At 42.9% G+C, this 16,997-nt stretch overlaps 1 protein-coding gene across 1 annotated transcript in view; it reads left to right on the top strand.

Moving 5' to 3' along the window:
- The window catches only part of LOC139577561 (myomegalin-like), a 124,162-nt gene that overhangs the window by 32,362 nt on the left and 74,803 nt on the right, over window positions 1-16,997 (top strand). The window contains exon 4 of the mRNA XM_071404644.1: window positions 8,981-9,091. Coding sequence (XP_071260745.1) covers window positions 8,981-9,091 — 111 coding nt within the window. The remainder of the gene's footprint in view (window positions 1-8,980; window positions 9,092-16,997) is intronic.

Below are 16,997 nucleotides of genomic sequence, written 5' to 3'. Positions count from 1 at the left end.
TTAGCATCGAACTGAACACTATATGAAACAAAATAACAATTAGAAAATCAAACCGACAAACAGTCCCGTGTGGCACAACGACTACACGGAAGACAAACACCCACAAAACACACGTGAAACCCAGGCTGCCTAAGTATGATTCTCAATCAGGGACAACGATTGACAGCTGCCTCTGATTGAGAATCATACCAGGCCGAACACAAAACCCCAACATAGAAAATTGCACATAGACAGCCCACCCCAACTCACGCCCTGACCAACTAAATAAATACAAGAAAAAGGAAAAACAGGTCAGGAACGTGACATAACCCCCCCCTTAAGGTGCGAACTCCGGGCGCACCAGCATAAAGTCTAGGGGAGGGTCTGGGTGGGCGTCTGTCCACGGTGGCGGCTCTGGCGCTGGTCGTGGTCCCCACCCCACCATAGTCAAACCCCGCTTCCTTGGCCTCCTCCCAATGACCACCCTCCATATAAACCCCATTATACCAAAGGGCAGCTCCGGACTGAGGGGCAGCTCCGGACTGAGGGGCAGCTCCGGACTGAGGGGCAGCTCCGGACTGAGGGGCAGCACCGGACTGAGGGGCGGATCCTGGCTGGCTGGCTCTGGCGGATCCTGGCTGGCTGGCTCTGGCGGATCCTGGCTGGCTGGCTCTGGCGGCTCCTGGCTGGCTGGCTCTGGCGGATCCTGGCTGGCTGGCTCTGGCGGTTCCTGGCTGGCTGGCTCTGGCGGATCCTGGCTGGCTGGCTCTGGCGGATCCTGGCTGGACAGCTCTGGCGGATCCTGGCTGGCGGAAGGCTCGGGACAGACAGACAGCGCTGGGCAGGCAGGCAGCTCAGACAGCACTGGGCAGGCAGACAGCTCAGACAGCGCTGGGCAGGCAGACAGTTCAGACAGCGCTGGGCAGGCAGACAGTTCAGACACTGGCTGTGCTGGAGAGGAGGAAGGCTCTGACAGCGCTGGACAGGTGGAAGCAGCTGGAGAGAGAACCCGGAGAGACAGCCTGGTGCGGGGGGCTGCCACCGGAGGACTGGTACGTGGAGGTGGCACCGGGTATACCGGACCGTGAAGGAGGACACGCGCTCTTGAGCACCGAGCCTCCCCAACCTTACCAGGTTGAATGGTCCCCGTAGCCCTGCCAGTGCGGCGAGGTGGAATAGCCCGCACTGGGCTAAGCACGCGTACTGGGGACACCGTGCGCTTTACCGCATAACACGGTGTCTGACCAGTACGACGCCCTCTCACTCCACGGTAAGCACGGGGAGTTGGCTCAGGTATCCTACCCGGCTTTGCCACACTCCGCGTTTCCCCCCCCCAAGAATTTTTTGGGTCTGACTCTCGGGCTCCCAACCGCGTCGCCGCGCTGCCTCCTCATACCAGCGCCTCTCTGCCTTCGCTGCCTCCAACTCCGCCTTGGGACGGCGATATTCCCCTGGCTGAGCCCAGGGTCCTTTGCCGTCCAGAATCTCTTCCCAAGTCCAGGAGTCTTGGGTTTTTTCCCGCTGCTGTTGCCGCCCTTTTCCACTCCGCTTGGTCCTTTGGTGGTGGGTGTTTCTGTTACGGCTTTCATAATCCTCCTCCTCAGACGAGGAGAGGCGAGAAGGATCGGACCAATACGCGGAGTGGTTAGTGTCCATAATTTATTAGCATCGAACTGAACACTATATGAAACAACATAACAATTCGAAAATCAAACCGACAAACAGTCCCGTGTGGCACAACGACTACACGGAAGACAAACACCCACAAAACACACGTGCAACCCAGGCTGCCTAAGTATGATTCTCAATCAGGGACAATGATTGACAGCTGCCTCTGGTTGAGAATCATACCAGGCCGAACACAAAACCCCAACATAGAAAATCACACATAGACAGCCCACCCCAACTCACGCCCTGACCAACTAAATAAATACAAGAAAAAGGAAAAACAGGTCAGGAACGTGACAATATTACGTCTATCGACAGTTGTTGCAGTGACATCGTGAACATTCTGTTGTCGTCCGAAATAAAACTTCTTGTCATTATAAAAAGTATAAATACAAAACTACGGGCTGCATGACATCAGCAGCCTGGTGGTCCGAAATAGCTTAACTAGTGTATTTCAACACCGATAAACCGACCCATTTAAAAATGAATTTAGTATATGCCAATCTAGCAAAACAGGCAACTAAAAGCACATTTCTAAATGTTTTTGGTTAGTTTCTTGTTAGCTGGCTAGCCAGTTCAAATAATGACCATATCATATAGCTGACAACGTCTTCACTTTATCTCATTTGTCTTAATTACACGAAAATAAACTCACAACAATATCATTATTTACATTATTTACAAGTTAATGGTGCTCCAATTACAGAAAATAGCTTACGGCTGTGAGTGTGACGAAATAAAAGCAGGGCATTCTACCGGAGAATTTTAGAACTTGGACACTGTCTCGTTGGCCTAACGTAATATCCTAATTTGACTTTGGTGCAGGTCATGTTCTTCACATTACCGTCTCTGGTAAACACACACTATATCGAATAAAATCAACAACAAAAAATTGTCACATGCACAGGATACAGAAGGTGTAGAGAAATGGTTACTTGTATAGTGGAGTCTTTTGTTTAGACATGTAGCTAGCTTGCTAAACAATTAATCATTATCCCAACTCATAACGTTACTACCCTGCATGAATCTGCAGGTACCTAACCAACAAGGTTCAATGTTAGCTAGTTAGCTAACATTAGGCTATAACTAGCAATGCAAATGGCTCTGAGATAGGAATAATATTACTACACAGATCAGTAACTCTGATCACTCTTAGCTATGATGTGGGCGTGCCCCAAGGGTCAATCCTGGGGCCCATCCTGTTCAGCCTGTACGTTAATGATCTGCCTTCTGTCTCTACTTGGTCTGAAGTTCAAATGTATGCAGATGATACAGTGATATATGTGCATGCAAAGAGCAAACAACAAGCTGCACAAGAACTCACTACTGTAATGGTCCAGGTTATAAAGTGGCTCAGTGACTCGTGTTTGCATCTCAATGTGAACAAAACTGCATGTTCTTCACAAAGAGGGCAACAGATGCTACTGAGCCAGATGTCTATGTGTCAGGGAAGAAGCTCCAGGTGGTATCTGATTTTAAGTACCTTGGCATCATACTTGATTCCAACCGCTCTTTTTAAAAAGCATGTGGAAAAAGGTAATTCAAATAACCAAATTCAACCTAGCTAATTTCCGATTTTATACGAAATTGTTTGACTACAGAGGTAGCAAAACTGTACTTCAAATCTATGATACTCCCCCACTTAACATACTGCTTGATTAGTTGGGCCCAAGCTTGCTGTACAACATTTAAAACCTATTCAGTCTGTTTAAAAACAGGCTCTCAAAGTGCTTGATAGGTAGCCCAATAGCCATCATCACTGTTACATCCTCAGAAAGCATGAGCTCCTGAGTTGGGAAAATCTTGTGCAATACACCGACGCATGTCTTGTATTTAAGATCCTAAATAGCCTGGCTCTCCCTCCACTCAGTATTTCTGTTAAACAGAAAACCCAAACATATGGCAGCAGATCCACAAGGTCTGCCATGAGAGGTGACTGTATAGTTCCCTTAAGGAAAAGCACCTTTAGTAAATCCGCTTTCTCTGTGAGAGCTTCCCATGTCTGGAATACACTGCCACCAGACACACATAACTGCACCACCTATCACACTTTCACAAAAAGCATGAAGACATGGATAAAGGTCAATCAGATTTGTAAACATAATCCCTAGCTGTTGCCGCTTTCCATGTTGTCTGTTGTCTGTAGCTTGTGAGGTGTGGAAACACTTTGTTGCTTTTATGGATTTTGTCTTGTTGCTTTTTGTTCTATGTTGCTCTGTCTGTATGCTACGTCTTGCTTGTCCTATGTTGCTCTGCGTGTGCTCACTGCTCAATGACTGTCTATATTGTAATTGTTTTTAATAACCTGCCGAGGGACTGCGGTTGAAAATTACCCGGCTGGATAAAACCGGCACTTTAACTGAAACGTTGATTAATTTGCACTGTCCATGTAAAAATAAAATAAACTCAAACTAACCAGGAAGCTAACGTTAGCTAGCTAGCTCACAGTACGCTTTAATTTGAAATTGAAATAACTTTCTGACAAAATTAAAAACATTTCATATCTGAAAATGTAGCTAGCTATACTATCTTACCCATGTACATGGATATATGCTTCTCCCTCTCTGTCGCATGTACTGTATGACATGACATTTACATCACAGTAAATAGAGAGCAGATCACCACCATGCCTCTGAAGTCAGTACGGTTGCCTTGGCATTTGTTTCCCTGGATAGAGTGAAATTGAACATTTTCTGCTTGATTTATATCCCTTGTAGATAATCTACAAACAGAACAGTGGCATTTATGCTTGTCAGCCCAATTTTTATACGCATAATTATGAGCCTTGCGGGGTAAGATTGGAAAAATTGAAATAAACAGAAGCGGTGTCCCAGATTTTCTTTGAGTATTTTACATGGTTGTTAAACATTGCTTGCTATTATTAACTGGTGTTTCTGTTAACAGTGTGAGAACAGTAGCACACATTGCCTTTTGCATATTATTGCAGATATATTGGCAGTTTGGAAAATTCCACATCAGACTGTGTAACTAATTTAATGATGAGGATTTGGAGTGAAAAGTGTTTGTTACCTCAGTATCCTCTCTTCCAGTGCGGTGTGGTCTGACTTTATTTGGTTCATATTCAGGTGGTTGTGTCATTCTACTTTTAGTGTTGGCCCTCCAGAAGGACATCTTAGAACTCATTTAATAGGATCTCTATGGTATACACCTTTCCATGGACAAACTCAACTAGCTAGTTTTTATATGGCTCAGTTGGTTGAGCATGATGCTTGCAACACCAACGTTTGTGGGTTTGATTCCTGCTGCGGCCACCTATACGTAAAACGTATGCACGCATAACTGTAAGTCGATTTGGATAAAAGTGTCTGCTAAATCGCATATATATATATATATATATATATATATATATATATATATATATATATATATATATATATATATATTAGTGTTTCCGTTCACTCAGGTGAACAGAAAAGGAGAGTGAAGCTATAGCCCCTCACATCACGACTTCACTTACATTTTTACATTTAAGTCATTTAGCAGACGCTCTTATCCAGTTCCTCTAAGATCCTTTTCCCTTCGCTCTACTTCTCCTTCCTCCCAAGCTCTTCTGTGGTGAGTTCTTGGTCTCTTGTTGCACATTCAGTTTGAAAACAACCTAATTAAAGCACCATGGAAATGCGCAGCACGCAGCTTGGCGAGGGACGTCACCGCTGGAAAATGTTTATGAGCTGTGGCTGGTGTGACGTAGGAACCTTTCACGACCCAGATATTTATCTGCACGTCTTTTAATCCAGTCTGATTGTAATAATGGATGGTTAGATACACCCCAATAATATAAACCAGTGGGGTACAATTTAGAAGTTTGGTACGGGAGTCTGGAAAATGTCTGGATGTGCTTTCCCCCCCCCCCCCCGACGTGCTAGAGCCACTAGACTATGAGCAGACGTCAGAAAGGGAAAGTACAGTGAGAGAATAGGGATGATTTCATTTCACATGCAGCTCGTTTGGTAATAAATTCAATGATTTCTTCTGAATGAGGCCTAATTGGGTTGTAATCGGTTATGGGTGTACTGTTCTCTCCAGCTCTGCCGTAGCCTATCCAGTATGCTGGAATACTTTGTTTTTTATGTTTTATTTAACCTTTATTTAACTAGGCAAGTGAGTTAAGAACAGATTCTTATTTAAAATGACGGCGTAGGAACAGTGGGTTAACTGCCTTGTTCAGGGACAGAACGACAGATTTTTACCTTGTCAGCTCGGGGATTATATCTAGCATCCTTTCGGTTACTGGCCTAACGCTCTAAGCACTAGGCTAGCTGCTACCTGCCGGCTACCTGGACTGGACTATGGTTCTCTACCTATTCAGTGTTTCCCAACTCCAGTCCTCTAGTACCCACAACAGTAAACATTTTTACTGTAGCCCTGACAAACACACCTCAATCTACTTGTCAGCTAACCATCAAGCCCTCGATGAGTTGAATGAGGTGTGTTTGTCCAGGGGTAAAACACCTGTACTGTTGGCGGTACTCCAGGACTGGAGTTGGGAAACATATGATGGAATACAGTGTTAGCACTGGCGATGATCATTCTCTGACCTGTTTGTGTCTCAGCTACTCAGTCACTGGCCTGGCCTAGCCATTGCAGTCTTGTTTGGTTAAGGTTTGTGTCTGCTAAATGGCATATATATACAGTACCAGTCAAAACTTTGGACACACCTACTCATTCAAGGGTTTTTCTTTATTTTTATATCTTCTACATGGTTGAAAAATAGGGAAGACATCAAAACTATGAAATAACACATATGGAATCATGTAGTAACCAAAAAAGTATTAAACAAATGAAAACATATTTTGGATTTTAAATGCATCAAAGCAGCCACACTGTGCCTTTATGTTAGCTTTGCACACTCTTGGCATTCTCTCAACCAGCTTCATGAGGAATGCTTTTCCAACAGTCTTGAAGGAGTTCCCACAATTGCTTAGCACTTGTTGGCTGCTTTTCCTTCACTCTGCGGTCAAACTCATCCCAAACCATCTCAATTGGGTTGAGGTCCGGTGATTGTGGAGGCCAGGTCATCTGATGCAGCACTCCATCACTCTCCTTCTTGGTCAAATAGCCCTTACACAGCCTGGAGGTGTGTTTTGGGTCATTGTCCTGTTTAAAAACCAGATGGGATGGCATATCACTGCAGAATGCTGTGGTAGCCATGCTGGTTAAGTGTGCCTTGAATTCTAAATAAATCACTGATAGTGTCACCAGCAAAGCACCCCCACATCATCACACCTCCTCCTCCATACTTCACAGTGGGAACCACACATGCGGAGATCATCCGTTCACCTACTCTGCGTCTCACAAAGACACGTCGGTTGGAACCAAAATTCTCAAATTTGGACTCATCAGACCAAAGGACAGATTTACACTGGTCTAATGTCCACTGCTTGTGTTTCTTGGCCCAAGCAAGTCTATTCTTCTTATTGGTGTCCTTTAGTAGTGGTTTCTTTGCAGCAATTCAACCATGAAGGCCTGATTCACAGTCTCCTCTGAACAGTTGTTGAGATGTGTCTGTTAGTTGAACTCTGAAGCATTTATTTGATCTGTAATCTGAGGTGCAGTTCATTGCCGATTTCTGAGGCTGGTAACTCTAATGAATTTATCCTCTGCAGCAGAGGTAACTCTGGGTCTTCCTTTCCTGTGGTGGTCCTCATGAGAGCCAGTTTCATCATAGCGCTTGATGTTTTTTTTCTGACTCTACCTGAAGAAACTTTAGAAATGTTCCATATTGTCATCATGTCTTAAAGTAATGATGGACTGTCGTTTCTCTTTGCTTGTCACAACACAACTGATTGGCTCAAACGCATTAAGAAGGAAAGAAATTCCACAAATCAACTTTTAACAAGGCACACCTGTTAATTGAAATGCATTCCAGGTAACTACCTCATGAAGCTGGTTGAAAGAATGCCAAGAGTGTGCAAAGCTGTCATCAAGGCAAATATAAAATGTATTTTGATTTGTTAAAAAATTTGATTTGTCCATATGTGTTATTTCATAGTTTTGATGTCTTCACTATTATTCTACAATGTAGAAAATAATAAAAATAAAGAAAAACCCTTGAATGGGTAGGTGTGTCCAAACTCTTGACTGTTACTGGTAAGAATTCAATGAAATAATCTCAGAACTACTGTATCTCTGAAGTTAAGCAAGGTCAAAGCTAAATAAGAAATCATATGACTAAAATAACAGACACAGGTTGTTTAAAATATTTTTTAACTTTGTAAGTATAAAACACCTTTGGAGCAAAATCAACTCAATTTTTTTCGGAAAATGACAAGAACTTCAGCATTTGTTGGTTTATGTACAAAATGTACAAGTTTCTTGTCAGAAAAAAAACCAAAACTTCCCTAAACACCCCACCTTTCACCTTTAAAACAGTACAAACCAACACATATCTCAGATCAGTGAAATCAGTGTTTCCACTCACTCAGGTGAACAGAGCAGGAGAGTGGAGCTATAGCACCCCCTTATGGTCACAAAGCATGTAGTCACTCCGTAGTTGTCAAGTGTTGATATTCATATCTCATATGCTTCATTGGAGATATACATGCACGCACAGCGCGGTTTCAGTATTTATGGTTCCAGTTCAACTTGTTTAGGTGCTTGGCCTTTTCTGCCTGTATGTCTACTGGTATGAGGTGGAGTGTTGAGGGTTCTTGGAAGCAGCTGTTGTGCCTAGCTCAGTGAGGCTTAACTTTTGGGGGATACAGAGTGGTGGGAGGATAGCAGGGCACTAACCCATCAACTTGTCTCCTAGATTAACACAGTATGTGATCTCAAACTAGTTGGCAAACCTATTTATTTCCATTACAGTTCCAGATCAAATTGAAGGCTACTGCGCAAGTGTAGTCGCATACAGTATGTGTTCCCTATCAGCTACAGTAGCAGCACACCACTTGTGTCTGTGGTCTGTCTGTGCCTCTCTCCAGCCCATGTCAGATCCTGGGATATCTTCAGTGTTAAAAAAAAGAAACTCTGACACAACTCTTTATCAACACACTCCCCCCTCCCCCCCCACTGCTCATGCCACCCCCCACAACCCCTCAATGTTGAAAAAACGAGGAGGCAGCTCTCTACTCCGATTGTGATTGTCATTCACTTCATTCTTGATTGTGTGTTGGACATCAGTGTTGTTGTTCTACAGTTAGACAGCAACTACTATTCTACTGATAGATTTTGAATTATTGATGTTTATGTTATTACGTTTTTATTCAGTTCTGCTTTAGGATGCAGGACTGAATGGGGGGCTCTGTTGCCCCCTGTGGAAAAACCTGGCGCCATGTCTAACAGTTTCCGCGGTTACCGCACTATTTCTCAGCACCTGAAAGACCTGAAGAAGGAGAACTTCAGCCTGAAGCTGCGGATCTACTTCCTTGAGGAGAGGATCCAGCAGAAGTACGAGGACAGCAGTAACGATGTCCACAAGAGGGTGAGTTTCACTGGGGCACCGAGGGACAGGGGAGAGGGAGTAGGAGCAGCGATGATGTCCACAAGAGGGTCCTACTGCGACATGGAGGGGTGGAGGAGAGGGGTGCAGGAGGGGACAGGGGAAAGGAATCGGGAAGGTGGCCATTTGTTGCAAGTTTACAATTTCATTGGCTGTGTCGCAGTTTCATGTGCTGCTTCTGTTGTGTGTGTGTGTGTGTGTGTGTGTGTGTGTGTGTGTGTGTGTGTGTGTGTGTGTGTGTGTGTGTGTGTGTGTGTGTGTGTGTGTGTGTGTGTGTGTGTGTGTGTGTGTGTGTGTGTGTGTGTGTGACAGAGAAAGAGGGTGAGAGAGTTTTGGTCTTTGGTCTTTGCTGTATGCTCTAGGTTCATCATACAGTAGAGGTCGGAAGTTTACATACACTTAAGTTGAAGTCATTAAAACTCGTTTTTCAACCACTCCACACATTTCTTGTTAACAAACTATAGTTTTGGCAAGTCGGTTAGGACATCTACTTTGTGCATGACACAAGTCATTTTCCCAACAATTGTTTACAGACAGATTATTTCACTTATAATTCACTGTATCACAATTACAGTGGGTCAGAAGTTTACATACACTAAGTTGACTGTGGCTTTAAACAGCTTGGAAAATTCCAGAAAATGATGGCATGGCTTTAGAAGCTTCTGATAGGCTAATTGACATCATTTGAGTCAATTGGAGGTGTACCTGTGGATGTATTTCAAGGCCTACCTTCAAACTCAGTGCCTCTTTGCTTGACATCATGGGGAAATCAGAAATCAGACCTCAGAAAAAAAATGTGTAGACCTCCACAAGTCTGGTTCATCCTTGGGAGCAATTTCCAAATGCCACGTTCATCTGTACAAACAATAGTACGCAAGTATAAACACCATGGGACCACGCAGCCGTCATACTGCTCAGGAAGGAGATGCGTTCTGTCTCCTAGAGATGAACATACTTTGGTGCGAAAAGCGCAAATCAATCCCAGAACAACAGCAAAGGACCTTGTGAAGATGCTGGAGGAAACAGGTACAAAACTATCTATATCCACAGTAAAACAAGTCCTATATGAACATAACCTGAAAGGCTGCTCAGCAAGGAAGAAGCCACTGCTCCATAACCGCCATAAAAAGCCAGACTACGGTTTGCAACTGCATATGGGGACAAAGATTGTACTTTTTGGAGAAATGTCCTCTGGTCTGATGAAACAAAAATAGAACTGTTTGGCCATAATGACCATCGTTATGTTTGGAGGAAAAATGGGGAGGCTTGTAAGCCGAAGAACACCATCCCAACCGTGAAGCATGGCGGTGGCAGCATCATGTTGTGGTGGTGCTTTGCTGCAGGAGGGACTGGTGCACTTCAGAAAATAGATGGCATCATGAGGATGGAAAACTTTGTGGATATATTGAAGCAACATCTCAAGTCATCAGTCAGGAAGTTAAAGTTTGGTCGCAAATGGGGCTTCCAAATGGACAATGACCCCAAGCATACTTCCAAAGTTGTGGCAAAATGGCTTAAGGACAACAAAGGTATTGGAGTACCCATCACAAAGCCCTGACCTCAATCCTATAGAAAATTTGTGGGCAGAACTGAAAAAGCGTGTGCTAGCAAGGAGGCCTACAAACCTGACTCAGTTGCACCAGGTCTGTCAGGAGGAATGGGCCAGAATTCACCCAACTTATTGTGGGAAGCTTCTGGAAGGCTACCCAAAACTTTGACCCAAGTTAAACAATTTAAAGGCAATGCTACCAAATACTAATTGAGTGTATGTAAACTTCTGACCCACTGGGAATGTGATGAAAGAAATAAAAGCTGAAATAAATCATTCTCTCTACTATTATTCTGACATTTCACATTCTTAAAATAAAGTAAATAAATAAAAAACAGGGATTTTTTTCTAGGATTAAATGTCAGTAATTGTGAAAAACCGAGTTTAAATGTATTTGGCTAAGGTGTATGTAAACTTCCGTCTTGAACTGTACATGAAAATGCATAGGCTTTTTAACTCCAGATGATGGGGTCATGCTAGTCACGTCGTTGAATGAATGATCAATCATGGTTCATGATCACGAATCATGGTTGATGAATACTGTAATCATGGTTAACAGTAAAATCCCAGGCCCAAGTATCTCCTATGGTAGTTTGTAGTACACACTGTAGTTTGTAGCTCTCTTCCTGTTGATTGTTTATGCTGCAGGTCCCAGCATATAATGATAACTACATCTTACAGCAGGTCTCAGACCTGTCTCTGAATGTTAACAGAACCTGTCAATCACACAGCCCTGTCTGTGTGTATATATAAACATAAAACGCTGCTTTTCATTGCTGACCAGCAGATTTCACTAAGGTGCATTGAGTTAAAGGCTCTGAGTAAATAACCGTTTTTTGGCACAATTTGGTGAAAGCCCCAAAGGCTTCAGAAAGCCTCGGTTTCCCATCACTACCTAACACGCAAGTCAGTCTTCTTCTTCTTCTATGGTATCATGCCGGTCCGCAAACAAACGTTAGAGGAAGGGGTGAAAATGACATTAATCCACAAAAACGAAAAAATATATATAATACCAATTATCAACTAAAATCTTCCCACTAATTCAAATTTAATTATAATTCAAACTTCCCTAATCAGGCTCTGGGGCCTGAGAGGCTGGGACCGCTCGAGACAGTACTCCAAGGAGCTTTTCAGATGTGAAATCTTTTAATCCCAGATATCATTTAGCTGCAGAAACAATGATGTCGATTTTTCTTAGTTTCAACTTGAGCAGTATCATGTACCACCATTGCTATAAAAGAGACAAAAACCACCTTCTTTACATCAAGCATTTCTGGATCCTGTTAGCAGTACTCATGCTGAGTACTCATGTGTAGGCCTACAGGTATTCACTACCATTGTACACTCAGAGATACTCAATCTTTCTACCCTTTTGACAGCTTCCACATAGGAGACTCTCTGAACTGCTCTGATTTTGGCAATCTCAGTCTCTTTCACCCTAATCGGGCATTCCAAGGTCTTCACTTCATGGTCTCCACTACAGTTACAGCACTTTGCTCCTTCGCCATTTTCTTCTGCTACACATTCACCTTCATAGTTGTTTCCCCCACATATCCCACACCTTGGCTTCTCACTTCGACAGACAATACACTATGAAGGCCTGTATATAAACACTTTGATAGGGTAGTATACTTATCCCAGCTGCACACTGATAGGGAGAGACTCCACATCAAAAAACACAAGAACAGACAAACTCTTCTCCTTCATGCCTTTTACCACATGATTCATCCGTTGTGCATCGACCACTCCAGCTGTGTTCTTTAATAGAGCAATGGCGACTTCTTTCGAAACTCCTTAAATGACACCCTTGACAGATGCTTTTCTCCGTAGATCAGGGACGGACGACTGGTGCCCCCCCTTTTGTAGGCCCGCGGATCAATTTCCCCACTATGAACTCTTACTGTTGAGGGTTAGAATAGTAGAATACACAAGTTGCAATTTCGAAATTTGGTTGTGCATCAGCAGTTTTTATCTTATGTCCGTCACTGACAGTACATCAATTAGCCCATGTCAGCTAACATTTTTTTGATTGGTAAGTTAGCCAGCTATCTAAACTTGTAGTAATCAGATATCATATTAAAAACTGCAAACATTTCTCTCCACCCCATGGAGCAATGTATAGAATTGCATTAAATTAGCTGTAAGCACTAATCGCTCAGCACTACCAATTTCCCTTTACCTAAAGATTTCTTCAACAAATTTCGGACGGATTCACCAAGTCGGGCATATATCTGTTTTCTATAAATCGTACTCCTACCAGATACGATAGTCCATTCGTCCTTGTTTCCACCGCCATCAGATTTTTGTTCACCATCCGCTTCCGCCATCGTTCGCGTCCATCCACTTCCCATAGTCCTCCACTCCGGAAACCGACATGAGTCCAGACGTCTGTCTTCTTCTTCTTCTTTGAGATTGGGTTGGTGGATCGCACCCAACATTTAAGGTGCATACATTTGCACCTACTGTACTAAATTGTGAGGCCAGTCACGACCTAACTATATGTTCCTCTGAAGAAAGTGAAATAGAGCCCTAGACACCACTTCCCTTTCCTCCCCACTACACCACCCCAACCCTGTCCAGCCTCTCTAACCTTTTCACACAACCTCTCCCTATCTACGTCATACAGTTAACAAAATATCAGCACATGCTGCACCGTTTCCTCCACTAAACACTCATCACACAGACCTGTTTCATATCTCCTTATCATCCACAATGTGGCATTCAAACCTGTGTGCCCAAACCATAGTCTACTCCACACAATTTCCTCTCTCCTACATCCCATACGCCCAACCTTTTCCTCAACTGACCAGTGCATGGTGATAAAATTGCATCCCACTCCCTTTGCCAAAGATCGAGCCCTTTTGCCCGGATCAAGGACTTCCTTGCGGCCCAGCGGGACCTGAATATCTACCAGCTCTCTCCTCACTGTACTCTTAGCCACCACATCAGCCTTCTCATTACCTTCCACACCGACACGGGCGGGAACCCAGCAAAAGCTTACCACCACTCTCATCCTGTCCAATTCCATTAATGCCAAGAGTGTGCAAAGCTGTCATCAAGGCAAAGGGTGGCTATTTGAACAATCTCAAACATAAAACATACACATTTTTGGTTACTACATTATTCCATATGTGTTCTTTCATAGTTTTGATGTCTTCACTATTATTCTATGTAGAATTATTCTTATGTAGAAAATAGTAAAAATAAAGAAAAACCCTTGAATGAGTAGGTGTTCAAAAACTTTTGACTGGTAGTGTACATATTACCTCAATTACCTCGACTAACCTGAACCCCCGCACATTGACTCTGTACCGGTACCCCCTGTACATAGCCTCACTACTGTTATTTTATTGTTGCTCCTTAAGTATTTTTCAATTTTTCAAAATTCATTTTTTGTACTTCAGTTTATTTTAGTAAATACTTTCTTAACACTTTTTTTTCTTCTTAATACTGCATTGTTGGTTAAGGGCTTGTAAGTAAGGATTTCATTGTAAGGTCTACCTACACCTGTTGTATTCGGCGCATGTGACAAATACAATTTGATTTGAAGATGCGCACCAAAATAACGACCAGTTTCTCTAAATTGAAAGTGAAAGCCTTCCACTGTAAGATCTTATTTTATAATTTAGCTAGTCATGTTGGAAATAGATCAAACTTTCAATTGATGCCCACCTGCCCAGATAGTGATTTTGTAATGGCACGTTTTTGGATTGCATAAAACAACAACAGTAAGTGTGCTTTCTCTAGTTCCTCAACGCCACAGCTAGGAGAGCTCCAAAAAGCATCTTATAGTTGAAGACACTTCTTTGAGTCATAAAAGTGCGCTGAAATTATTTAGGTACTGGGCGCACGTTGGAGAGGTAGGACATTAGTTAGTCCTCTTACTCAAACCCTTGCAATTGTTTTGTCTTATGTTGCACCTACCCCACATTTTCCAGGAATATTCTTATCATGTTACTGAATGTATCAAATATTTTTTGAGTTTTAACAACAAATGCGGCGAAATGTACAGTAAATGTTTGGATTCAGTCTTGTGTCAGGAGATCTGTTGTGTCCTCAACTTTGGTCTAATCATTTTCCCATAATCTCCAAAGTCTTTTTCATATTTCTTATATAAAAAAAAAACATTTCAATTTAGTCATATCCATATAGGCCAATACCCACGAAATAAAAGGGTTAACAGACACATTATGATCCCAAAACTCATTAATAATCATCAATCCCAAATACAAATACCAAGTACTCACTGACAACATCTAATACTATGTCAGGACCACAGGAGACACTAAAAGGTGAACTAGGCACTGCTGAGCTCCTACAGTGTACTACCTTAGTTTTGTCTACATTGATATTCCGTTTTTAAATGTATTGAAGCTCATCTTCAGGTTCAGAGATCAATACAATGTCATCTGAATATAAAATAATTGTTTAGACAGACACCTTTTCCCAGCGCTTTGATGACCAGCGTGAGATCATTAATATACATTGAGAACGGAATGGGTGATTAAAATGCAACCCTGTTTCATACTAACGTCAACGGTAAATCAGTCAGTTAGGCAGCCATTGACTTGAACACAACATTTCACATCGTCATACATGGAGATAAGCCATTTCAGGATGTTACCATTTAAACCAATTGGCCCCAACTTGTCCCATAACATATTTCTATCAATGTGGTCAAAGGCTTTAGAGAATTCGATGAAAGAACAGAAAGTGGATTTGTTTTTTCTCCCTTGAATCTATGATTGTGGTTAAGGTGGGGATGTGGTCCAGGGAGCTTTGTTTCGTTCTGAAAACATTGTGCTCATCTGCTCTGATATTGTTGGTTTTACCTCAGTAAGAAATGCAGTTAAAAAGAACACAACAAAATAGTTAATACACAGCAGTTCATTTGGGACCCTTTTGTCTCCTGACTTGGGCGTAGGGTTGATGACGCCTTATTTCCACATGTCCAGAACAAAGCAATAACCAAAGAGCTTGTACAGTACATTTCTGGCCTGACAATTTTTCTAAACCTCAACAGGTAACCCATCATAGCCGTATGTTTTACCATTCTTAGCCGTATGCTTTACCATTCATAGCCGTATGTTTTACCATTCTTAGCCGTATGCTTTACCATTCATAGCCGTATGTTTTACCATTCTTAGCCGTATGCTTTACCATCCTTAGCCATATGCTTTACCAATCTTAGCCGTATGCTTTACCATTCTTAGCAGACTCACTAATTGGCTCATTTAAAGGAGAGCCAATGTGCCTTGAGCCACTAACACTGTCCTGGGGCTTTGTTGTACTGTGATGGGCTGTTTGGAACAGACTGGCAAAGTCATTTCTGCGTATGTCTAGTACAGTGTGCTTATGATTGCAAGTTTCCTTTGAGCCCTAGGACTTCCCAGGGGATTAACTGTCGGCATTCACTAGCCACACCAAGTTTCCTGCCATACCAAGTTTCCTGCCACACCAAGTTTGTTAACATGTTGCCCAAAAAGCCTCTGGGTCAGATGTCTCTAGTTCTTGAATGTTCTCCTGTTGATGCCGCCGGTGGTGCCGTTTCCACAGTGAGGTGAGCTCATCTGACCACCAGGCTTTTTTATACCTTCCTTCTCTTATTAGACCTGCCAGGCTTAATCACAATGTCCCTGTGGGGGATCTGGTCCCCCATCTCCTGCTTTACTGTATCACAGAATGGAGTATAGACAGAGTCCACAGTCTGCTGATTATCAACTGTGGCCTCCAGCTGGGCAACACAGTCATTCAATGCTGCTTCACATACATTACTTGTCATAAAATGTTCTGGAATACTGGACAGGTTGAATTTGGTGATGGTAGCACCTTCCATGTCTCATTGGTCAGTGGGATGGGGGGGGAGTGAATGCTGGAACTGGGAGAGCCATTGAGCATGTGGGACACGAATGGTCCGGGATCACTCTTGATGGATCAATGGCAGACACACAGGCTGACTGGGGGAAGAGGTCCCTGCTCATAATCACAGCAAAGTCACTGAACCAGTCTAAATTCTCATGGGGGACCAGTATATAATCCACAACAGATAGCCCCTTTGATGATACACATGTTAAGTCATTGTTGCTGTAATTCCTTCCATTTAAAATGCAACAGTTTGCACTAATCAGGAACTCTCCGTGAGAGTTGTGTGAGTAATCCACCACGTTCCGTTCTCCAATCAGTCCACTCCCTCAAAATAGCCTCAGCACAGAAAAAGTCGCCCAATATGAGAAAAGGGACAAACTTCTCATACCTGTATAAATGGCAGAGTAAACTCTCATACAATTCTGGTGCATCAACTTATAAAAAAAAAAAATGTTTTGTAATTTAGCAGACACT

This window comes from Salvelinus alpinus, chromosome 6 (assembly GCF_045679555.1).
Source record: "Salvelinus alpinus chromosome 6, SLU_Salpinus.1, whole genome shotgun sequence".
NCBI classification, from domain to species: domain Eukaryota; kingdom Metazoa; phylum Chordata; class Actinopteri; order Salmoniformes; family Salmonidae; genus Salvelinus; species Salvelinus alpinus.
This window is presented reverse-complemented; position numbering and strand designations above follow the sequence as displayed.